Source organism: Canis lupus, chromosome 21, assembly GCF_048164855.1.
Source record: "Canis lupus baileyi chromosome 21, mCanLup2.hap1, whole genome shotgun sequence".
NCBI classification, from domain to species: domain Eukaryota; kingdom Metazoa; phylum Chordata; class Mammalia; order Carnivora; family Canidae; genus Canis; species Canis lupus.
The window spans coordinates 43,820,012-43,845,990 of NC_132858.1; the positions used below are offsets into that span (position 1 = coordinate 43,820,012).

Sequence of the window (25,979 nt, forward strand, 5' to 3'; positions counted from 1 at the left end):
TAACAGCCTATTGAGTAGCTCCACTTTGATGGCCCATAAGTACCTGCCTTGCAAAACTGAACTTGTCTCCCCACCCATCCTCTCTAGAACAAAAAATGTGTGCTATTTCTAATGTCTGTTATTGGCACTGTGCTCCACCTCTGCGCTCAGGGTGAGCCTGGGAACAGGACTAGCTATAGGATTTGTAGGGCCCAGTGCACGATGAAAATGAGCATGTGGGCCCTTTGTTTAAAAATTAATGGTTTCAAGATGTTGACAGAGCATTAAGCCAAGCCCAAGACCCTAAAGATTCCCACGTCTTTAAACCCAGCCCGGCCTAAGACTCATGTTGGACATTCCCCTCTCCTTACCTTTCCCTAGCACGAGGTTCCTGTCCTTTCTATTTTGCTGGCAGCTAGCCACCATATTCCATTGCTCTAACATCATCACCCTGCCCAACATCATCTGTCCTCACGTCGGGTCTGAACCCCTGCCGGAGCCCCTCTGGCTGCCGTGTCTATTCCAAAGTCTCCCCTTCTTGTCCAATCCTCCCTGACATCACCAGAAGGACTTCTGAGGCACATTTTGATTACATCATTCTCTTGTTCGGAAGCCTTCAATAGCTTCCCTCTGCCCATTATGAGCTGCTTAAAGTTGCCTGTTCAGGACATACTTTATACTTTGGCTCTCTGCTCCATGGACCCTCGGTGACCTCATCAGCTTGGTGAACTAGACCATGCGTCTTAAAAGCCTCTGCTTACAGAGTTCCTCTCTTCCCTCTCTCCACTCCCAACTCCGTCCACCAGCACCTTATAAAAGTCTGTTCCGGCGTAAATGACCTAATGCTGTAACTATTTGTTTATACTCTTATCTCCAATAGACAGGGAGATGAGGCCAGCTGTTGTGCAACATTGATTCGTGCATAAACACCGCCTAATGTGACAGGGGGCACATCGTAGGTGCTCAATAAAGGTTTCTTGAATGCAAGTAAATGAAGACTAGTCTCCATGTTCACAAGACATCTTTAAATCTTAAATGTTCACTTTCTACCTCGCATGCATTTAGAGTCAAGTAGAACGAGAACTATCACCAAACTGGAGTTCATTTTAGGAATACTTCCACATTTCACTCAGGCACAAATTCTTCCTCTCTGTTCTATTTCCTACAGCTTCCTCTGGTTTCTGAAGAGGTTACAAATTTAGAAGGAATGAATCACTTTTGTTAGTGGAGCTCCTTGAGGCTTTCCTCCCGCTGACACGACCCTTACCCTTCTTTTCCATTCCACATGTGTACTCACCTGGCGCTACCTGCTGCATCATAAGACAGTCTTTACTGGAAAGTTCTGCAGCATTCTGAATGGCAGATGGGACTGCAAATTGTTGGCTCCTTTGACTCAGAATATGTAAGAATTGTTTCTCTGAGGCATTATTTGAAGGAAAAAAAAAGAACTGCTTTCAAGGTCACCTTCATAGTCTTAGAATGCCACTTATGTGTCTCATTTCAAATCCTGGAATGACGTGAAACCAGGATGTCACGTTCTAGACTTTGACCTTTTGGTTCTAAAACCTGGCTGTTGACGTAACATTGTTCCCATGAAAAATACTAGATTTGTGCTGTTTTGAAAATTAGATTTAAGTGTGCTTTGTGAGTTTCAGAAGGGAGCTAAGAAAAAGTTCAATGACCAGGAAAATTCAGAACAAATGTCACATAGCACTGTCTACATCCCTTTTAGAATGTGTGGGACAGGAATTTGTAATTTTGTGTTAAATGCCCTTGTCCTTAGGAGCTCTTTGAGGGCAGGTGCCCGTGTTTTATCGGAATTTGTATTCCCATCCGGTAGCAGTTTTTGGTGTACCAAATACACTCAAAATCTGCTTGCTGGATAAATAACAAAAATCGAATAACCTTTCCTTATGACCATTAATGGAGCACATAAGGGTGCTGTCACCTTCTAGAAGATGGAAGGCCTGAATCAAGCAGTGCATCGTGGCATTTTGTCTTGGACCATACAATAGAAACTGCTATTTGGGCTTGTCGTAATATCCCCTTGTCTGGTAACAGCAGCCAGAGGTTTTTGAAGGACTTAATCCTCTGACATTGTCAGCCCACATAATCTGGATGGGGCCAATCCCACCATGGGCTCCAGTATTTGGTTCAGGATGGGTATACAACGCATATTTCCAATTAAGTGATTGCTGGGATTTTTCTGGGAGACAAAATCTCTTTCCCCCTGGACATGGAGTTATCTGGATGGAACTAGGGGAAGCCCCTTGAGACCAGGGCTAACCACAGAGGAAGGCAGCCCCTTAAGGACCATCTTAGAATACCCTGATCCAGCTATGCCTGAAGCCAGAAGACATTACACAAGCCAAGACATTTTCCTGGATATGTAGCACAAGAGAGTTAAAACCTTTGTTGTTTATAGCCTGAGATCCGGGAGGTTTTTGTTTGAAACTGCAGCATGGCCTCGTTTACCGTGATTCAAGCAGGTCTTTATCATTAGTGTCTTAAGAACAGTCATCTGTTTATTCTTAAAACGCCAATGGAAAGGTCACAAATGAGTACCGAGGTCTGTGTTTGAATGTTTTAAGATAGTCACAAAAATAGGTATAAGAAAGTCACATCCATGCTCTTTATAGGCTTTCTGCAAGGCTGCATATCCACCAAATTTCACCTCCCACAAAGGTGGCAAGAGGATACTTTAGATCCCACTGGAGGTAGGGTAACACTTTGTACCCGCCTATGCCCGTGAATTCCAAGCCTCTTTAAAAATTTCTTATCTATATTTAACAGGAATGCCATAGAAACAGTCTAAATGGGACACCTTTTCGGCTCACTGTTTATTCTTTGTTTATGGATTTTAGCATCTGGTTGCTAACCTGGCCTTTTAAAAATGAGTAGGGAGAGAGATTAATGGTTGAGGTAAGGCTAAAGAACCTTAGCAAAACTCTTAAGTTTTTTAGAAAACTTAATTAGATTCATAGCAGGATTAACCTAAATGTAGTCCATTAAACATATTAAGACTTGATTATTAGTCATGAACTAGTTTCACTTTTCTGGCATATCCCATCTTTACCTTCGTCCGCGAGTGCCCTACCGAAAGAAGGGGCGGGGCGGGGGGCAGTAAGAATGGAAAAAACACGAATACTTGCCAGTTCACATATAATAGTTTAAGGCCTTTAGAAGTAAGGGTTTTTGTTTCTCTGGCCAGCTTTTGTCAACTTTGATTCATTCACAAACATCTGTATGACTGGAAGTTTAAGAAATTATTGCAACTACTTACTTTAGAAATATTTTAAAAGTTTTTGTTTTAATATGAGCCTTGTGCTTGGACAGAATTCATTGGCATCGAAAATTTGAGGCCTGCTTTTTGTTTTAAAACTGTTGCTTGAAAATCACGAACATCCGATTGAGTAAGCAGCTAGCTAACACTCTGAAAGTTTAGAAAAACTTTTAAACTCAGTTCACCTCTTATAACAATCTACCTAGCATTGTATTTGAAAGATTTTGAAAATTTTATTTTGGTGGATGGTGTCACTTCCCTTGGCTTTGTAAGGATGCTGAAATTCAGTAATAGCCAGAGGCGGAGAAAAGGACTTTCTGTGTTCCAATATTTTAACTTTTTAACTCTTCCTTTACTCTTTGTAAATCCAGATTCTGTCTTTCTCCATTTGAAATGTCAAGTTCAGTTCCCAGTGAGCCCCTAAAGTCCTCCTTACATTTCCCCAAGAGATTCCAGTCCCATGTTCTGGCACATGGTAGGTCCTTAGGAAATGCTTATTGAATGAAAAAGCATTTATTGCGGTGCCTGGATGGCTCATTTGGTTAAGAGTCAGGCTCTTGGGATGCCTGGGTGGCCCAGTGGTTGGCTCAGGTCATGATCAGGTCATGATCAGGTCATGATCAGGTCATGATCAGGTCATGATCCCGGGGTCCTGGGACTGAGTCCTGCATCAGGCTCCCCACAGGTAGCCTGCTTCTCCCTCTACTTGTGTCTCTGCCTCTCTCTGTGTGTTTCTCATGAATAAATAAATAAAATCCTAAAAAAAAAAAAAAAAAAAAAAAAAAGAGAGAGACTCTTGATTTTGGTTCAGGTCATGAGCTCAGGGTTATGAGACAGAGCCCATGTCCGGCTTGGTGCTAGGCAGGGAGCTTTCTTAAGATTCTCTCTCTCTGCCTCTGCCTCTGCCCTTCCACCCTCTGGCTCTCACCCGCCTGCTTGCTCTCTCTCTCTCTAAAATAAAAAAAGGACAAAGCATTTATTTAACCTCTATTTTGAGTACAGTAAGGTTCTGGCCATATCTTTGTACCAGAGGCTTAAAGTGATAGCCTCAACTCCTGTCTTGCTGCAAACCTAGCTCATAGTTCTGGGTTATTAATTATTACCTAGGGTGATCCAGGAAACTAGGTTTAATTAGCAAGTTAAACGCTCCACTACCACTTATGGCTTATACTCGAGTGGATCCTAATTCCCAGTCCAGGATTTTTGTCCCAGTCCAGGACTTTTGCCCCAGGAAGACACAGCCTTTGATCTGAATACCTTTCACAAGTGATGGAAATGCTAGTAAAAGGGCACCTCGTCTCTCATAGCCAGTCTGGTGTCCTCATCCCCAACTACAATGCCAGGGGTCTTCTAGAAGAATTAACTCTACAGTTGCAGTTCTTCTAGGAGAATATAAATCTGTTCCTTCTGGAAAAAGCGTTTATTTTATCAAGGCCGTCGCGCCTGTTGCTGCCACGGCTGGTAATCAGATTTGGGAAGGCCGGCCCACCCAGAGCCAGGTGGTTGCATTTTTATCACATCACCAACAAGTCATCACTAGGCTTCACTTCAGGAGTAGGTGCTATTTCACATATTGGGCCATTTGCCAGACAAGTCGTAGGATGTGTTTGCCTTTTTCCAAGATGGCTAATGGAATGTTGCTATTAACCTAACTAAATGAGGTCTCGGTGATCCTATCTGGAAAGCACGGAATATGGAGCTGAGGATTCAGTCATCTGCCCAGGGCTTTTTTTTTTTTTTTAATCTAAAGAGTTATTGATTTATTTATTCCTGAAACACACATATATAGAGAGAGAGAAAGAGAGAGAGAAGCAGAGACAGAAGCAGGCTCCCTGCAGGGAGCCCATGCAGGACTCCATCCCAGGACCCAGGATCACAACCTGAGCCAAAGGCCAGACGTTCAACCACTGAGCCATCCAGGTACACCTGCCCAGGACTTTTTAATCCAAGTGCTGATCATCACCACTAGTTGGTGGACTTTGACAGCTCCACATATCTACCTAATTAGTACCTTAAGCCTTAGCAGCAACCTCTCTCTCTAACTTTTTAGTGTTTTCTAGGTGCCAATCACTGCTATGTACTAGTGATAGGTCTTTTACACTGAGAGAAGGCCAGGGTTGTCTCTACATGTATATACTATTGATAAGAAGATCAACAGGGGTTAAAAATGGAGGAAGAGCATTACAATGTTCTATTTCTATAAACATATATACACATACATACAGGAATAGACAAGGATATGGTCCTAGAAAGAGGCATAGCAAACAGATGATGGTGGTACTTTCAGGGAAGGGACTGGGACTATGTTTGGGATGAGGTTAAGGGATGTTTCAACTATTTTTTTTTTTTAATGACCATATACTGGTATAATTAACAGCAAAAAATTGTAACCCACAGGAGTTTTTTTTTTTTTTAGGTAGAAGTGTATGTTATATTTTGAGTAAAGCATATGATACGTGTTGACTAAGTCTGGGTTTTTATCTTAAAATACAAATTCAGAGAGCCAGGAAATTAAAATTCATTATTTCTAGTCACTAATGAATTTACTGAAAATGACGGGACAGGACTCCTCAATGTCATCTGTGAGACAAATACAAAGACCAGGTACAGGCTCTACAGGCTCTTTGAAATCTGCCCCTATGAAATTACGCTCACCTCTGCATTCTCAGCTATCAGTCTCCACTCCCAAACTCTACTCACTGTTCTCAAACCCTAAACCTTGGTGTTTGGCTTATCCAGTTCCTTCTGCCTAAAATGCCTGCTCACTCTTCTCTACCAAGACACCCTCTCCTCTGATGGTACTTCACACGCAGAATCTTCTCGATTCCACTGCCCAGGCATAATATTGGGCATACACCTATTAGAAAAGATCTTTCTAGATTGTTCTAAACCAGCTGTGCTACACACCTCATCTCTTGCACTCACTGCTATATCCCTAACACCAGCACAGAATACATCCTTGGTATATAATGAATGTCCACCAAACAGATTGTTAGCGTAGGAGTGTATTTTCTGTGTTTGCTCAATCTCAAGTGCTTTGAGAGCATCCTAATTTCCCCAGCACTGAGCACAGGGCTCATCAGATATTTGTTGAATGTGTTCATTCAATAAATGCCTGGAACTATGCCCATTGTGCTTTCTGGGGAGAAATAATTCACAGGTAATTCTTCAGCCAGAATGAGTCATACCCAATATACATTAGTACTGTGTATATATAGCACATTTTATTTTATTCCGTGGGAAATACAAGTGAGGAGTTTTCTGTGAAGTATTAATGAGAATACATAATGTTAACTCAGCATAAATTTGCTCAGCCACTGCTCTATCCCATGCTGTGGGAGTGTGAATCCACACGAGGAGTACCAAGAAGCAACCACACTTTCACCGTTGTGTGAGAAGCTGCAGGGTGGTGAGGATATAATGGTAAGTCAATGTCCCTAAGTCTTATGGTGTCATCTGTAATGAGATTCCCAAGGGCAGCAACATAACTAATTGCCAGGAAAGTAAAAGTGTGCCTTTCTGGAGGGCAATCTGAAATATTAAAATTTAAATTATACATAACTGACTCTGGAAAAATATGCCAAATTAGGCAGATAAAGAAGTGTATGCTGTTGTTTTTAAACAAGAGAAAAATGGAAAATGGCTGGTCCTTTATTGATGATCCCTTAGGGAAAGTAATTATGCTAGACCCCTGTAATGGAATACTAGACGGGGGCCTAAAAAGATGGAGGCCAATTTTTAGGATATAGCTGGGGGAAAGTAGGCTCCAGTTATGGGGAAATAATGTAATATATGTATTACATTTATACATATTTCTTAAAGGATTAAAAAGGGAGACCACCCAAGAATTGCCTATATACAACCCAAAATATTAAATGATGGTTTTCCCTTATTTGAGTATTTTTTCCACAATGAACATGTATAGCCATTGTTCTAAAAAGTATTTCAGGGATGCCTGGGTGGCTTAGTGGTTGAGCATCTGCCTTTGGCTCAGGTTGTGATCCCAGGGTTCTGGGATCAAGTCCTCCCTGTATGGAGCCTGCTTCTCCCTCTGCCTGTGTCTCTGCCTCTCTGTCTGTGTATCTCAAGAATAAATAAAATCTTTAAAAATAAAGATTATTTCAAAATTAAGATAGTTTCCTGTGATTGCATGCTCAAATGTGACCTTTTATGTTCAAAAGTGACGTTCACTTTAATAAACTCTAGGTTGGGAGTCATGCAGTCTTCACATCCTCGAGCAAAGAATGTTTTCTGTCCAGTCAAAAATGGAAGAAAACAAATCAAGCTTCCTGATGTACTTTAAAATATGCAGGCATTTCACAGAAACTTGAGTTTTAGTAGAGTAGGAACTGTTACGGTCTATTTGGGTTTGAATGCAATGTAGAGTAGCCATGATTAATTTTTCTTAACCACTTCCTTTGCTTTTATGTTCCAGTCAAAATATAGTCAACTGTGTTCACAGTTGAAAGTTGATTTTTTTCCTTACAAAGAAAGGTGTTTATAAATATTTAAATCTTTCATGTTGTCTATATATTAGAGTTACCTCCTCCCCAAAGTTGATGGAAGCAAAAAATGGAGTTTAAGGAGAAATTTTAGTATACACATCTCTAGAGATCTGCTGAATGGAATGGATGGTGGTAGTCTGAGGAGTCGAACAGAGCAGAGATTTTTAAAAGAAAATTGCAACTTGAAACATATCCTATCTAAACAGATGAACTTTTTTGCATTGGTTTGTAAGAAAGTTTAGACCTCTTTCCAAATGAAGGCAATTGTTCTTTTAATCCTGAATATTTGATCTTTTCCGTTAGTATTTTGCTTCCCTAGATGAATCATAACGCAGTATGGCTAGCACAAAGCTAAACCTGAATGTCATAAAGATCCCCAAGTGTTTATCTTTAGATATGGGATGTTTATACAGCCTTTCCAAGCTTTGAGCTTCTTCCCATGGTACGAATCTCTGCAATCCTCAAACACTAGTTTGCCTGTTAGATTTTCAGGCTCCATTTAACTTCCATTCCTACTCCTTTCTAGAAAGTTCACAGTATAGTGATGCTTTTAATAAGCTCAGTTGAGAATCAAGAAGAAAAACCAACTTGGATTAATGTAAATATTCATTTTAACAGAGCTAATAATCTAAATAGCAGTTTGGTTATTACAGAGCCCTAGAAAATGGTTTCATATCCTATAAGAACCACTGCACCCAACCAAGGAGGTTTTTGTTTTCCTACCTAAAGAACTAACAGTTACTAGGTCAAGTGAATTTTGCTGAAGACACATATATTGTAACAAGTTTTATATATAATAGAACTTAATATTTTAAATTTGGTCTACCTTGTTATTTGTTACATTGTTGCTTTGTTTTTAAGAACTACATGGAAAGGGGTGCCTGGGTGACTCAGTCTGTTAAGTGTCTGCTTTTGGCTCGAGTCATGATCTCAATCAAGGCTCTGGGATTGAGCCTTGTGTGGGGCTCCTTGCTCAATGGGGAGTTTGCTTCTGCCTCTGCCCCTCCCCTCCTGCTCCCTCTCAAAATCTAAACAAAATAAAACAAAATCTCTCAAAAATAAAACAAAACACTACATGGAAAGCTTTGAGGACTGAAAATAATTCTGTTGATTGTTTGATGACAATTATATGCTCACTTAGTTGGCTATTCTTAAAAGACATAGTAGGGGCATCTGGGCAGCTCAGTGGTTGAGCATCTGCCTTTGGCTCAGGTCGTGATCCCGGGGTCCTGGGATCAAGTCCCACATCGGGCTCCCTGCCTGGAGCCTGCTTCTCCCTCTGCCTGTGTCTCTGCCTCTCTCTCTGTGTCTCTCATGAATAAGTAAATAAAATCTTTAAAAAAAAGGCATAGTCCTACAAGAGTCTACCTGTTTGTTCACTAATATTAAGGATGGAGTAGGTCTATTCAGTAAGCCATTTGGCCTTTGTTTTCTGTCAAGCAGAATTCCTTTCTGTGAAATCGTTTCTAAGACCATTTATATAAAAAATAGGTTGGTCGATTTTAACATGTTTTCCTGTATTTGATGGTTATTTTAATAGAACCTAAGATCAGTTAAAAGAGCAAATGGTCTTGAAAGAGAGGGTCCAATAGAATAAGCATTGTCCTAAGATGGGTTTTCTATCACCCCCGCTTTGGCATTTCTGCCCACTAGGCGTGTGGCCCCTGGCTAAGGTCACCTCAGTGCTCTTCTGAAAATGAGGGGAGAGGGTGAGGGAATTCTTTAAATCTCCTGCAGGTTGGATTTCTTAAACCTCTTTCCTGAAGGAGGGGCAAATGGGGGAGATGATCATGTGCAAAAAGCTCCAGAGAAATGCCTGAAGCCAGTGTCTCTAAGGGTTTGCCCGGTTCTATCTAGTACTTTCCATTTTATATCTTTTCTCATTAGAGGAACTATCGTCTACCAATAGATTTTAATTTTTTTTTTTTTTTTACTATGAACGCTTTGTGGGCTATTTCAAAGTCGTCCCTGCAAGCAAGTACCAGTACTAAAGATTAGATTAGATTTTAATTCTCGGTGCCAGGTAGGGAGGGGCAGAGGGCTTTGAATGTAGTAAACTTCATTATCACCTGGAGAATGTAAGATAAGATTAAGCCAGCCCCCTATTTCCTAGACCTTAGTGTTTGTCAAAGAACCATGGTTGTGCATGGGAATGAGGTCGGGCATGGCTATGAATCAAACACAACCTTTAAGAAAACCACATAATTCATATGAACATGAAGAAAATACTGTACTCAAAAATCCTGTACATGCTGATTAATATGTTTAATTTAGATTGTGGTAAGTTTGCTTTGCCTAACCAAGTTTGTTCAGTCAGCAGGCTGGGTTTGAGGCAGGTTGGTCTAGCACAAGCAGCCTTCTAGAATGATCCAAAGCATTTAATGAGTAAAGCTAAAGATCATATGTACTTTTGGGATGCCTGGGTGGCTCAGTGGTTGAGCGTCTGCCTGCGGCTCAGGGCGTGGTCCCGGGTGTGGGGATCGAGTCCCACGTTGGGCTCCCTGCATGGAGCCTGCTTCTCCCTGGGCCCGTGTCTCTGCCTCTGTGTGTGTGTGTCTTCCATGAATAAATAAATAAAATCTTTTTAAAAAATCGTATGTATTTTGAAGCTACTGCCCAGAAGAGAAAAGCTAGATGCTGATGGATGAGCAGGTTAGAAGTCATGCTTGGTCTGCTTTACATTGGAAGGAGAGGGGGGGGGAAATGATCTCTGTCTCTCAAGGGTTTGAGAGCAGGAAACATGAGAGAACAAACGGGACTGTCTTCTAGTGAAGTATAAGCAGGCATCTCTGTTCCTAAAGCCTTAAAGCTTATAGCGGGAAAAGCCTGTGAAAACTTTAGTCACCAAAGTTTGTCACTTTCCTGAAGCAAGAGAATCAGGGCTGACAAAGCTTTTAGTCAGAAGCATAAAGTGAATGAAAAACATTTCTCCTTGGGCTTGTTTGGGGCGGGGGGGGGGGATTGTTGACAAAGGAAGACAAGAAGGGGTATGTATGTGTGGGGGTTTGCACACAGGAGGGATTGACTAAGGTAGTTTGCTGAGTGGCTGAGGATTACCGAGGAACCCAAAACTTATAGCTGCATTTACATAAAATTTGCTTAAATCTTATATATAAATATATAAACCTTTGTATTTATCTATACAAATGTACTCCTTAAGGTTTTTTGCATAGCCACTTCATGCAATCGCTTTTCTTCTTTTTAAAAAATATTTCTTATTTATTCATGAGGGACACAGAGAGAGAGAGAGAGAAAGGCAGAGACCTAAGCAGGCCCCCGCAGGGAACCTGATGGGGACTCCATCCCAGGACCTGGGATCACACCCTGAGCCAAAGGCAGCCGCTCAACCACTGAGCCCCCCAGGGGGCCCACAATTGCTTTTTCTACACAAAGCCTAATTAACTGCAAAGCAAGGCTCTCCCTCACTGTGGCTCAGTGAGCTCTGCCTGGGGGGTGTAGCCCTGGCCTGTGAGACCATGACCTTCCTCTGGGAGTGGCTCACTCTAATTTATGGCCCCGTGGCTTGGAAAATATCAACAGTCATGTAAACCAACATCCGTGGCAGAGGAAAAGAGAGAGGGACCAAGTGCCAAGGGAAGAAGGGGATCTGAGAGGCAAGAGCCAAGAGCCTGATTGGGGGCGGGGGTGGGGGGGGTAGTTTTGACAGCGGAGAAGTTTCCAGAGAAAGGATTTTCAGTGCTATAGGGTGTCAGTTACGGAGAGCGGGGAGGGACGGGAAAGAAGGATTTCTTTTGTCCTATGGATTTGATTCCCAGTTGACAGGGTTTCCTCTAAATATGGACTTAAAGACTTGCATTGTTCTCAACTACATTTTTAGAGAGGCCAACCCATATGGTGAGCTGGTTTCGTGTTACAGTGCAAAGATTTGTCATTCTGGGATCGTGCCAGGACTGTCTGAGCTGCGACAATGTGGAGTCAATGTATGGAACGAAGGTGTCAGGGAAGACTTGTAGAATGTTCTGCACCCTGGGAACCCCTGGGTGGCTCAGCAGTTTAGCTCCTGCCTTCGGCCCAGGGTGTGATCCTGGAATCCCGGGATCGAGTCCCGCGTCTGGCTCCCTGCGTGGAGCCTGCTTCTCTCTCTCTCTCTCTCTCTCTCTCTCTCTCTCTCTCTGTCTATCATGAATAAATAAAATCTTTAAAACAAATGTTTTTTTTTTTTTTTTTTTTTAAAAAGCATGCTCTGCACCCTGAGTTCTATAAAGGAATAGACATGTGGCTGAACACGTGTTCTACATCCTCACCTACTCTCTGGTTAGGTAAGGCTCATCAGCATCTGGCGACCTAAGAGAAGACTCCAGAGAAAGTGTTTTCAGCTGAGCCAGGGAGAGGAGCCTTCAGGTGGAGGGAGGTTCTTTTTAAGGAAAAGTCCAGTTTGGTGGAGAGACAGCAATGGGGCTTCCCAGGAAGGCAGCACTGCAGGAGGGGAGTGCACCTGCCACCCGCGCGGTGATTGCTAGGAAGCGGGTCTCTAAGGACTTCCGGAATCTCTTACACACCTTACAGCCCTCTCACCTGGGCGGCCCCTAGCGCCAGACTAGGTGTAGTTATTAGCATTTCACAGCGGCAGGAAACACCTAGGGCTGGGAATTCAGAGGCTGTAAATCACGTGAGGTCATGTAGGGGACAAGCCCGGATTTGCACTTAGCACCTGACCCTTGGTCTGCTGTCCCCATGACGCGGGACAGAGAGAGGACTGTCCTGGCAGTCTGGATGCCACCTCAGAGATACTGAGGGGGATGTTGGCTCAGCGGTTTTACCAGACACCAAGGTCACAGTGACATCACCGGAGAGGTTTGCTTTGTGACCCCATACAGGTTCGAGCTGGCAAGTAGTCCCGGGGAGCCAAGCGTAGACGGCCTTGATGCCCAGCGTCATCGCGCCCCCTCGAAGCCCAGGATGCTGGTTTACGTGGCAGCATTCAGTCTGGCCTCTTGGTTTAGGGAGTGGAAAAAGCTAACAAGAGGCTGCCTGGGACCGGGGACAGCAGCCTGGGGGTGGTCACGCCCCCAGATCCTTTGCAGAGTGGTCACAGCTCGCGCATTCCTTAACAGTGACCGTAGGTCCTATGAAGTGGCCTTCCTACACACTCTCTTCGGGTGCCCAGCTGTCACCTGCTCTCCTCACCTGTGGCCAAGGTGAGGACCCCCTGTCTCATGCTGCCCTACCCCTTACAAGCTCTCCTGCACCCTCACCACATCCTTGTCAACCATCCCCTTATTACACGGTTCCAGCTTGTACCCTCTGCGTCCTGTGGGGACCCTGACTGGTAGTCAAGTAGGGATCTAGGTTTCTTTTGCCTTGTTTCACAGGATTACTCTCCTCTACGTGGTGATACCTGACCTGCCACATCCTGGCCCACTTGAAGGGGAAAAAGACAAACGGGGAGTGTATTAGAGCTCTCTTGCTGCTACAACCAATTACTATAGACACAGTAGGTTAAAAGGACACATCTTACAGTTCTGTAGGTTAGAGGTCCCACGCGGGTCTCACTCGGCCAAAATCAAGGTGTTGCACAGCTGTGCTCTTTTCTGGAAGCAGTAAAAAAGAATCCCTTTCCTTGCTTTTCCCAGCTTCTGGATCCATCTTGAAAGCCAGGAACATCAGGCCACGTCCGTCTCATGCCCATATCTCGCCGACCCTCTCTCGTGCCTTCTCTTCCACCTTTAAGGACTCTTCCGATTACATTGGACCCACCCAGATAATTCAGGCTAATTGCCCCATTTCCAGGTCAGCTGATTTCAACCCTAATTCCATCTGCAACCTTAAGTTCCCTTCAGCATGTAACATGATGCAGTCCCAGGCTATGGAGATTAGGCCTTTTGAAGGCCATTAGCCTGCCTGCCCACCATGGAGGTTGAACAGCTTCCTTTTATGGTTGTGTCCTTGAAGCTGCACACAACACTCTCACTGACATCCCCGCGGCCAGATTCAGTCACTCGGTCCCAGTGGACCGCAAGGGACGTTGAGCAATACAGTCTCTCTCCCTGGGCAGCTGTGTGCCCGTTTAGAAGGTGGAGGAGTTCTAGTCCCAGAAGGAAGAAGGACACCGGACAGCAGTTCTTTTGGTTTCCCCTCATTTTCCACCTTGGTGCTTTGGGCCCTTAACTGCTGGGCCCGAGCTGCCCGTCACCTGAGATTGGTTTCTAATTTAGGAGAAGATGGAATGGCTTCCTTAACAGACCACACCAGCTGCCTCATGGTGATGATTCCTGATCTTCATTAACGATTTGCTGATGAGACTAGCTGGTTTGCAAATGTTTCTGCCTGACCTCTGGTCACAGGGTTGCCCCACGTTTCCTGGCCACCCCAGTGTGTGTGACCGACCCAGTGCGCTGTCCACTATCTTGCTCTCCCACCTTCAGAGTCATGGATCCCTATTATTGAGCCTTGCTCTCTCCATCTCTGTAAGCCTGGCCCCTGCTCTCCTCCGTCTCAACCTTGGCTCTCTACCTCCTCCTCTTCACCCCGCTCCTGCTCTGATGCATGGAATTCAGTCTAGACTGCTCTATGCTGGCCCCTCACACGCCTCAAGAGACTTCCCAGTGCTTGGGTAGATGTCATGTTCACTCAACTCAAGTTTAGGAAACTATTTGAATAGTTGTAACAGAAGCAAAGAAAATGTATTCCTGTTGATGCAAGGCAGAGCCATGTGTTCTTCCGTGAAAACTGATGGAGCCTTCTCGTTGCAGAGTATGTGGATCTATAACCAAGAGAGAGTGAAAACCTCTCTGACACTGTTCATAATTCTATCCAAATGCCTCATGGGCAAGACTTTACTCCCTGTACCTGACTTTGGGCTCCGATCTCTAAGGAAGTACGTTTTTACTAGATGACCGGACAGTTGCCCCGTTGAGTTGGAGAACATATGAATACCCAGCTGTTTCAGACTCCTCAGGCTTACAGAGAGGGAGGTGGGAATTATCATCCTGATTGGGGTAACTGACCTCAACTCTTAATGAGAAATAGAGCTTTTGTCACACAGTGGCAGCAGGGAGGGTGATGACTGCAGTCCAGACAGTCCTGTCCTGCCAAGTCCAAGGGCAAAATGTAATACAAGAGCACTCTGCCCCTATACTCGCAGGACCTTCCAAGACAGCATCCTCAGGAAAGAAGGTCTGGGTCTGTCTCCTTGATAAAGAGATGCTTGCTGAAGGCAGAGGGGAGATGGAATGAGTAAAGGGAAGGTGGGATGATGGAATCAATCCCAAGGCAACCTTTTGAGGAGTTAACAGAAATGAAGTCTGCAATCTCAATCTGTGTTTCTCGTGTGATGCTTTGCGTGTACTCGCAGTTTTTATTATAAAATATAAAAATACATTTTATTCCCTTTTAAGTTCCCTTCTTTACTCCACTGCTCTACACTTGGTGTGTTCGTGGTAAACTTTATCATCTTGATCATAAGTTGCAGTACATCAGAGACCAAATTTTAACAGAAAAGGAAGCGAGCCCAGCTGGATGCACTCAGTGAGTGATGGGACTTTGGGTTGGTTCCCTTGAAGACAGGGTGGATGTGCTCTCAGAGGGCTGTGTGGATGCAACATTGTTTTTGTTTTAGAATCAAACGTGGGGTGAAGAATGTATCATGTTATGAGGAAAAGGTGGACTATAATGGGCATTTGTAATTTTTTGATGCTTCACATCAAAATACTTCCCACCTCAACAAAACTAAAAGACAACCTACAGAATGGGAGAAGATATTTGCAAATGACGTATCAGATAAAGGGCTAGTTTCCAAGATCTATAAAGAACTTATTAAACTCAACAGCAAAGAAACAAACAATCCAATCATGAAATGGGCAAAAGACATGAACAGAAATCTCACAGAGGAAGGCATAGACATGGCCAACAAGCACATGAGAAAATGCTCTGCATCACGTGCCATCAGGGAAATACAAATCAAAACCACGATGAGATCCCACCTCACACCAGTGAGAATGGGGAAAATTAACAAGGCAGGAAACCACAAATGTTGGAGAGGATGCAGAGAAAAGGGAACCCTCATACACTGTTGGTGGGAATGTGAACTGGTGCAGCCACTCTGGAAAACTGTGTGGAGGTTCCTCAAAGAGTTAAAAATATACCTGCCCTACGACCCAGCAATTGCACTGTTGGGGATTTACCCCAAAGATTCAGATGCAATGAAACGCCGGGACACCTGCACCCCGATGTTTCTAGCAGCAATGTCCACAATAGCCAAACTGTGGAAGGAGCCTCGGTGTCCAATGAAAGATGAATGGATAAAGAAGATGTGGTTTATGTATACAATGGAATATTCCTCAGCCATTAGAAATGACAAATACCCACCATTTGCTTCAACGTGGATGGAACTGGAGGGTATTATGCTGAGTGAAGTAAGTCAGTCGGAGAAGGACAAACATTATATGTTCTCATTCATTTGGGGAATATAAATAATAGTGAAAGGGAATAGAAGGGAAGGGAGAAGAAATGTGTGGGAAATATCAGAAAGGGAGACAGAACGTAAAGACTGCTAACTCTGGGAAACGAACTAGGGGTGGTGGAAGGGGAGGAGGGCGGGGGGTGGGAGTGAATTGGTGATGAGCACTGGGTGTTATTCTGTATGTTGGTAAATTGAACACCAATAAAAATTATTTTATTAAAAAAATAAAAACAAAAACAAAAACAAAAAAACAAAATACTTCCCACCTTTGGAAGATTCTAAAGATAGATGGAGGCAAAACTCCCCTTCCACGACCAAAGCTCAAGGGGACAGATGTTCTGTTTTCTCTCTGGCAGCCAGTGCACATGAAGACGCTCAGGCACTTGGATATCTTTCCCAGGGATTTTGAGTCTTGGGCAAGCTGCAAGACCGTTGAGAGTTAATCAGATGGTACAGAGTGTCCAGTAAGGCCAGTGTTAGCCTCTCACCTGAGTGCCCCTGAGGTGTGATCTTGAATATATTCCCAGACGTATAATTGCCCTTGGTTACATTTTTCCCTGTCATTTCTTCAAAGTTACGTGCTATTAGATTACCTTTAAATAAATTCCTCTCAGGATGCCCGGGTGGCTCAGCAGGTGAGCGTTTGCTTTTGGCTCAGGTTGTGACCCCGGGGGTCCTGGGATCGAGTCCCACATCGGCTCCTTACAGGGGAGCCTGCTTCTCCCTCTGCCTGTGTCTCTGCCTCTCTGCCTGTGTATCTCATGAATAAATAAATAAAATCCATAAAAAAAAGAAATTCCTTTCTTGCATAATAAGCTGTTGTTAGTTTTCCACATTTGCATCCAAGAATCAGACAGGTAAAATCATAATATTTCATTGTTTTTTTATTGTTATTTGCATTCTTTGCATTTTTAATATCAGAAGTGCCACAACGAATTATTCACGAAGCTTTTCTCCCCCCCGTATTTAAGATTATTTTCTTAATATACAGGTTCAGCTGGGTCTTAGGTTAGATCTCATGACACATTTTCAGATGCCTTTGCAATATATAATGGATACTGTTTCACCAAATCTTTGCCTTGGTCACATCTTGAACAACAGATGCAGCAAGTAATAGAAGTTAGCAATGATTTATCTGAGGAAGAAGATTTTTCATGTATGTACATTTTTTAAAAGATAACCAAAGCTTATAATTTTAAACACCAAAGTTTAGAAGGCATACCACTTTTTAATGACAGTCTTTCCAAAGTGCATCACATCCTTCCTGACCTCCTCACACTGCAATCCCAGGTGGCCGGGAGGAGATGACGGGTTGATCTCGTCCTTGGCCTTGATTCCCTTGGTTACTGTGCTTTCCTTAGGGCTGGGGCATTTTTCTGCCCCACCCTTGGTCAGTAGGAGGACAGAATCTCCTCCTTCTTTAACCCTTTGCATACTCTCTGGCTGTTACTTGTATAGTCTCCAACCACTGAAAAGGAAGAACAGTTGAGGGTTCCTATTGCAAACAGATAACCATGCTTGTCAAGTTAAGTCTATCGTCTGTCCAAGGATGGAAGTCAGTATCCTGGTGGGAAGCCTGGAGTATCTTCCACCCTCTACACGGGAGAACACAACTTAGATTTTGTGACCGCCTATTTTCCAACTATGGTTCAGTTTGTGTGACATTTGTTGGTAGAAGTTTCCAGACATCAAAGTGCTAGGTAGATAGAGCATTGCAATCATACATTTCAAAAGAAATTTCTGGTGGGCTTTCCAGTAGAAAAAATTTCATTTCATTCTTCAGGATCTCCAGGGAAACTGCAATTTTCCTAAATAATGTATGTTTTAAGAAATTTCATATTTATGTATAATCCTAAAGCCCCTTCATTGAATTTTTAAACCCATTAAAAAAAAGATTTTATTTATTTATTCATGAGAGACACAGAGAGAGAGGCAGAGACATAGGCAGAGGGAGAAGCAGGCTCCATGCAGGGATGGGAGCCTGATGTGGGACTCGATCCCAGGACCCCGGGATCATGACCTGAGCTAAAGGCAGATGCTCAACCACCCACTGAGCCACCCAGACAACCCTAAACCCATTTTTTTAAAGAGTTAGTCCTTACGGGAAATGGCTCCAGCTGCTTTCCTCTTTTATATATCAATGTTGGCATCTATTATTTCTTATTCAAACACGTGGGGCCAAATCCCTTAAAATAATCCCTCTGAAGTATTGCTTTCACAAACAGAAGCAGTGTGCTCAGTTAATACATCCAAAAAAAGTTAATGTGAAATCATAGACTTATTTCAAAATGAGACAATTTCACACTAAACAATAACAAAAGGATTGCTGGTCTTTCAAAAATCAGTAGCAGATTTTACAGCAAAACTGCTTACAGACAAATTATGAAAAGTAGCTCAACATTTCTCTCTTTGAATATTGTTCCAGTGCCATTTGGGGCAAACAGAATTTTGATTGGGAGAATGAATAGAGAGGGAAGTGGGTGTAAAAACAAGTTACATTTTGAATTGTATGCATTTTATTCAGAATAATCGTTTAGAGATAAAGCATATCCAAATAAAAAGAAAACACGGGACAATCTCGCCCACGGGACACGGTCCAGATTTATTCCATTCTAGTGTTAAAAACATTGATGTATTTTTGGCTTAATTTGCTTGCATTTATTTTTATTTTGTTTTATTGTGGTAAGAACACTGAATATAGATCTACCTTCCGATAACACTTTTAAGTATGCAATACATTGTTGACCTTACACAATGTATAACAGAACCCTGGAATTTATTTTACTTCACCAGAATTTTATGCCCATTGATTAGTAACCCATTGCCCCCCTGCCCCCCTCCCCTGGCAACTTATTTTACACTTAGGCTCACTTGACTGAAGTGATGATTAATGAATAGAATGCTTATTTATTTTGTACTTGTCACACGTAATAAATTATTTTTATGTGTTGAGAGGGAAAGGAAGGCAAGAAGAAAGGTTTCTGGAGCCAGAGACCGTGTCTCTACTTCCTCCTTTCTATTCCACGTGGAACAGCATTTGCTTGGCCCAGCTCAGATCCAGGGCAAGGAGCAGGGCTCCGGAAGCAGAGGAGGCGGGGCTGACCATTGCCCTTTCCCCAGTTCAGCTCTGCTCCTGAAGCTTCCTTGTCAGATGCCAGAAAAGAAGGCACAGGTGACTTTGCATGTCACCTCTGCCTAACTGTAGCAAGTAGCATATTTATTTCCCTGCTCAGCGATCTCATTTTTAATGGCAACAACTTGATCTTCCAACTGTTTCAGTTGGTCAGCTTTTTCTTGTCTACTCAGCTGCAGATCTTGGATCTTCTTTTCTAAATCTGAAATAAGAAAATGAAGTAAAGGATAGACTCGGTTTTGGTGGATTCATCCTGGATACCCACCTTACGTGAAACACGGGGATTTCTGTGCCTCTTAAAGGCATATTTAGTTTTGCATTTTGATTCAACAGACAAAAGATTAATTTTCACCAGACTCCTCAAAGTTTTCACACAAATCTGGGCACTGTGATGTTTTTGCCTAAAAAAATTGTATATCTAATGGCATTTATCAGCATTAGTCTAAAGTTAGTTAGAATTTGTTAGAAATGAAAAGATGGGTGACGAGCCTTGATTGGACTTGGTGAATATTTCCACAGGTTTGCTTGTGCTGTTTTAACTTTGCTTTTTAACATGTGCTCATCACTTTAGGAGTTCTCAGTCTTTCAATAAAAAAAGGACTTCATTCTGCTCTGCTGATATTCAAGCCCCTGAAGAGTAAAAGCAACATGATGCCTTTCACTGTTAGCCATCCATCCATCCATATCCATTCTTCATACAACAAATACCTGGGAATTAGAGTAAACCCTAGCAAGGAGCCCATAAAGTCGTGGATGGAAGAGGTAGAGAGGGTGACAGTTAATGGTGTGAAGTCGCCTTAGAAAAAGAAACTGCCCTTAGAATGAAGTGGAACTTCTTAAAGAAAGGAGGTAAATGTTCCACGTCACCTGGACAGGTCGCACCTGGACAATCCGAGGGAATTGACAAAGCTACTCTGTAGCATATGTTTAGAGGAAGGAGCCAGATTGCTGAAGAAATGTGAAACTGTCCCATGAACAAAAGACGAATTAACTGATGATGTTTTATATAGAGAAAGAAGATTCAGGGCATGTCCTGTAGTTATTTTCAAGCATTTGAGGGCTATGAAAGCAGAGGACATGTGTTTTTTTGTCATCCTGAGGAAATAGAATGAAACCAGCAGGAGCAAGCTCCATGAAGGAAGACTTTGTCTGGAGATAAAGAACTTTCTAGCAGTCACAGCTGTTCAAAGAGAGAGCTGCTATGGGAGGTGGTGAGCATTCTGTCTCTAGGAACTTAAATATAGGTCCATTTGGGATTCAAAGGGAGATTCAGCACTGGCAGCGTATTTGTACTAAAAGGATGAAAAGACCCCTGCGCTTCTACCACCGAAGTTAATGAGACTGTGCTGGTTACTCATCCTTGGCCTGACCGCATCCACTCTCCATCCCGCTCTGTCCTGGAAAGCTAGCCTCAGTGGATGACATCATCTGGCTCCCTGGATCTCTGGAGCCCATCCACACTTGGCCACTAGACAGTTCTGAGAAGCGATGGGCGGGGCGGAGGGTGCACAGCTGTCCCTGTGGATCACAGGGCTCTGCAGTTTACCTCTCCACCTCTCCTCCCAGCCTGCAAGATGGGCCCCTGCCTTTGGCTCCAGCATTCAGAGAGCGACTTCAGAGCACTGGCCCTCCCGCTCCCCCTGTTCCTTGGGGCCCATGGGTGCTGATGGCTCCTCACTGCTGCGGATCACACAGGACCTCCACACTCTTAGTGGATTCTCTGAATTCCTGGGCCTTTTTTTTTTTAATTTTTATTTATGATAGTCACAGAGAGAGAGAGAGAGACAGGCAGAGACATAGGCAGAGGGAGAAGCAGGCTCCATGCACCGGGAGCCCGACGTGGGATTCGATCCCGGGTCTCCAGGATTGCGCCTTGGGCCAAAGGCAGGCGCCAAACCGCTGCGCCACCCAGGGATCCCTTCCTGGGCCTTTTGAAGAGGTCCTCCCACTCAGGAGCAGAGGGTGTCTCCCCTTCCCCTCAAACCAGGTCCAGCTTTGCAGGTGGTTTTGACCAACAGAAAGTAGAAGAAATCAAGGCACAGGACCTCAAGGGCCTTACAGCTTCTGTGCTTGTTGTCGTGGAACCCTGACACAAGCATGCTGTCAAGTGGCCTGGGATGAAAGGCCCTGTCCTGTGGAAAGGAGTCCATAATCTCAGGCAAGCCCGGCCCCAGGCAGACCAGCCAGCTGAGCCCTCAGCTGAGAGCCCAGACCTTGCAGAACCACCCAGGCAACCCTCAGAAAAACAACACATGGTTGTTTTAAGCCCTTGAAGTTGGGGAGTACTTTGTCATGCAGGGAATAGGTAACCCAGCCAACTCTCCTTACAAATATGTGATCCACAATTAGATCCAAGTGTGCTTCCTGTTTCTTGCTGAGACCCTGACGGGCATAAAGTTCTATGGGGGGACCCTGACTGTGGGCTGGGGCCCGTTCTCTACTCTCTCTACCTTGACCCTTCCAATGGAAGCAAGGGCTCCTCTCTGGGACCCCCTGGGCACTTCTTCCTAACAGGTGGAACTAGAGCATAGTCCCTGTGGTTCAGACTTTTCTCCAGTGGCAGAGTCAGGAAGGTGGCCAAACCAAGGCCTTTTTTTTTTTTTTTTTATTTTATTTACTTATTCATGAGAGACACAGAGAGAGGCAGAGACATAGGCAGAGGGAGAAGCCGGCTCCCTGTGGGGAGCCCGATGCAGGACTCGATCCAGGACCCTGGGATCATGCCCGGGGCCTAAGGCAGATGCTCCGACCACTGAGCCACCCGGGTGCCCCTCAAACCGAGGTCTTATTTTCCTACATTGTTGAACTGTGAAGACAGCTTTAAGAAGAACTCAAAAAGTGGAGTGCGTTATTTTAGACCTCTCTGAGAAGGCCTCTAACTTCTCTTCCAACCTAATTTCAAAAACTGTGAATGTTCTAGTCTATGGGACTAAGTGAAAACAATTTGGGTCTCGACATAAAGCACAAAACAGAAATAGTCTCCCCGGGCTTTGCTCCTACAGTTAGGACCAACAGACTTTCATGATATGGCCTATGGAGGGTTAAAAAAAATCTGTCTTTTTGAACTTTTCCTAGTAATTCCCTTTTAAAACTGTTAGGAAAATACTGAAAATAACAATTATGTAAATTATATAAATGTAAAAGATGTAAATTATATAAACAGGGATATACATGTAAAAAGCAGTGTTTGCTTCTTCACTCTCCCCCCACCCCAGAGATAACGAATGTTAACAGTTTGGTATGTATTTTTCCTAACTTTGGCTCACACCAGTGTTGCATTTTCATTTTTTTTTTATATGTCGTGGGGATGATATGAATGGTTCTACTAAGGCCAAAGACTCATTTTATAACAAAGAAACATTATACGTGAGGAGTCTTGGTTGTTTTAATATCCTGAGAGTTACTTATGTTCCAAATGAGTATGACTAACTTTAAAGTTTTAGAGGCAATAAATGCAACCAGAGGTAAAACTGGACCACTCATCATCTGATACTTCTTGATGATTAAAGGTAGTTAATAAGGGCATGAACTGCCCAGAAAAATCATGAGTACCCATTGTGGGAAAGAAGATTCTAATTAATTTTCTAATTGTGTGTTGTGTATTCTATGTTTACTATACTTGGCATGCATCGAAATGTCCATCTTTGATCAGAATCCTTGTCCAGGGATGCCTGGGTGGCTCAGGTCGTGATCCCGGGGTCCTGGGATCGAATCCCACATGGGGCTCCCCATGGGGAGTCTGCTTCTCTCTCTGCCTATGTCTCTGCTTCTCTGTCTGTGTCTCTCATGAATAAATAAATAAAAATCTTAAAAAAAATCATTGTCCAGACTATGGTTCCTTCTGGAATACTGCCTAGGGATCTATATGAGATGACCAGTGCCTTGGAGTCGAGATCATACTGACTCTAAAACAGTTATTCGCACGGAAGGAGAAAATAAGAAGCATAGGTAAGGACAGGGTTCCTCAACCTTCTCAACGTCCACACCATTAATATTCTGGGCAAAATATTTGCTCACTGTGGGACTCGAGTGGGACTGTCCTGCGCAATGTAGAATGTTTATTAGCATCCCTGGCCCCCATCCACTCGATGCTGGTTGTACCCCCTAGTTGTGACAAGCAGAAATTGGCTTCAGACACTTATGTCTCCAGGGAAGGAGATAAAGTCACCCCTGGTTGAGAACCAGTGGGTTAGGTAAAGGGCATCTCTGGTTGAATGAAGTTTGTTGTGATGCACGCAGAGCGGAGGCTCCCTGAGACCCTCTGAAGTAGAACCATGCAAGTGGCTAGTTATATTGCAGTCTCCAAGGCACTGACCCAATTCCTACTTCCTCGACTCAGTGGACTCCAAAGTGGTTGGACTGTGCCAATGATAAGTTGGTATAAATGCTACCAGGAAGGCGGAGGATTAGGTTATCGTCCACTTGGTGGAGCGTGTAATAGGATAGATAGAGCTCCTATAGGATCCAGCAATCCCCTTACTGGGTATATAGTGGAAGGAAATGAAATCCAGATCTTGAAGAAAATCTGTGTTCTCATGTTCACGGCAGCATTGTTCACAACGGACAAGAGATGAAAATAACCTGAGTGCCCGTCGATGGATAAGTGGATAAAGAAAATGTGGGGCGTGTGTGGCTGTGTGCGTATAAAATTCAACCATAAAAAAGAGAAGGAAATCCTCCCGTTTGCAAAAACATAGATGAAGCTGGAGGACACTATGATAAGTGACAATAAGCCAGAGAGAGAAAGACAAATACCGTATATATGATCTCACTTGTACGTGGAATCTTAAAAAAAAAACAAAAACAAAAACAAAAAAAACTCATCGAAGCAGAGAGTGGAAGAGTAGAGTGGAGGCCGGCAGGTGGGGGAAAGGGGGAAAGGTTGGGAAAAGTTACAGACTTCCAGGTTTAAGAGGAGAAAGTTCTGGGGATCAAATGGTCAGTGTGCTGCTGACTCGTTATGGTGGACGTGAGTAGATCTTCAGCATTCCCACCAGGTGATGATCTTAATCGTGGTAATCATTTCACAATGCCGATGTCCATCGAATTTTCACGTTGTACACTTTATTTTTTTTCTTTTTTTATGGGTTTTTTTTTTTTACATTGTATACTTTAAGTGTACACACTTTCCCCTGTCACCTCTACCTCCAGAAAGCGGGAAGAAAAGAAGAGATTACCTGCTATTCTTCTTATCTTGTCCTCTGTATCCTCGGCCAGTTTCCCTGCCACGTCTTTCAGCCGTTCCACTCTTTCCAACGTCGCCTTGGTTAGTCCCATAGCGCTGGTCTTACGTTGAAGAACAGCATATTGGTTTTTCAGCTCTGCAAACTCCTGTAAGACAGCAAGGCTCCCATCACCAGAAAATATTTATAAAGCATGTGGCCATGCATGATAGTTGCCCGATACTGTTCATCAAAGGAGCAAGAGGACACCGTGATCCAGTCAATACGCTTGGGTTAACCCTGGTCCTTCCAACAGGACTTTTATTTGCATTTCTTTTTTTCTGGAAAGAATCTCAGCTTTTTTTTTTAATTTTTATTTATTTATGATAATCACACAGAGAGAGAGAGAGAGAGGCAGAGACACAGGCAGAGGGAGAAGCAGGCTCCATGCACCGGGAGCCCGACGTGGGACTCGATCCCAGGTCTCCAGGATCGCGCCCTGGGCCAAAGGCAGGCGCCAAACCGCTGCGCCACCCAGGGATCCCAGAATCTCAGCTTTGATTAAAAATAAAATCGCTTTGTTGTAAAATAGCCCTAGCAGTCGTGATTCCGTGTGAAGGCAGTTAGTCATGGGGCACCAGTCATGTGTCCCAAACTACTTAAGGTGAGAGAAGCAGAGGACAACTGAGGCCATCCTGCCCTTGACAAGTCTTGGGCTCAGCCGGGTGGGACAGCTACCAGGGCAGGACGAAGGGCAGAGTGGACGCTGAGGCTTTAGGAGCAAGGAGCACAAGGATGGGGGGCGGGGGCGGGGAGTACAAGTGTTAGTCTGAAGAGCTCCCTCGGCCTGAGAATGCAAATCTCAGGGGTCGACCTGGGACAGCCTAGGACGTGGAACAGCTGAGTGAAGCCCAGGAAGGGAAATGGGGAGAGGGTGGGCAGGGAGTACCCATCCCAACCTCCCAACCCCCGTTCCATAGAGAATGTGCTCAACTCCCAAGTCCATGGAAATGAACCAGCACGTTTTAGGAATGAAAAGCAAGAGAACGGACCCATTGTAAAAACACTCGAAACTTTTTCTTTTGCTACTATATGAACGCAACCAACCAGAGATGCCCTGCTAGGAAAATGAGTTGATAGCTTCTTTCAGCAATCCGGATGAACCGGGTATTTTCCCGCAACAGTTTCATGAACTCACCCGGACTTCTGTAACTTGACCTATTCTCTTTGGCAGGTGACTTTCGCTCCTCGTTTTCATTATAGGGGATGTGCCCCAACTAGTGTCAAGGGTAACCACGCCCAAGATAGACCAATGGCACAACTGGGAACGTCTAGAAGGAAGGGTTTGCCGAGGATACCACTCCATAGTTCCCAGGAGGGATCTACTCTGGTCGGGGAGGAAGCACCCCGTCCCAACTTGTCAAAGGCCTTCCGTCTTCCCTGGAGACAGCCCCTCTGCTCCAGAAGAGACGTCGTGCCCTTGGGGATCCCTAGT

General features: G+C 43.9%; 2 protein-coding genes across 2 annotated transcripts in view; both read right to left on the minus strand.

Annotated features, from left to right (window-relative positions):
• The window catches only part of LAMB1 (laminin subunit beta 1), an 85,621-nt gene extending 72,043 nt beyond the window's left edge, over positions 1-13,578 (minus strand). Inside the window, exon 1 of the mRNA XM_072791578.1 lies at positions 13,247-13,578. The gene's annotated coding sequence lies outside the window, so the exon portion shown is untranslated. The remainder of the gene's footprint in view (positions 1-13,246) is intronic.
• A 5,492-nt stretch (positions 13,579-19,070) lies between these two features.
• LAMB4 (laminin subunit beta 4) overlaps positions 19,071-25,979 on the minus strand; it is a 99,111-nt gene continuing 92,202 nt past the window's right edge. Inside the window, exons 34-35 of the mRNA XM_072791580.1 lie at positions 24,500-24,653; positions 19,071-19,524 (exon numbers count right to left, since the gene is read on the minus strand). Coding sequence (XP_072647681.1) covers positions 19,385-19,524; positions 24,500-24,653 — 294 coding nt within the window. The 3' untranslated portion in view covers positions 19,071-19,384. The remainder of the gene's footprint in view (positions 19,525-24,499; positions 24,654-25,979) is intronic.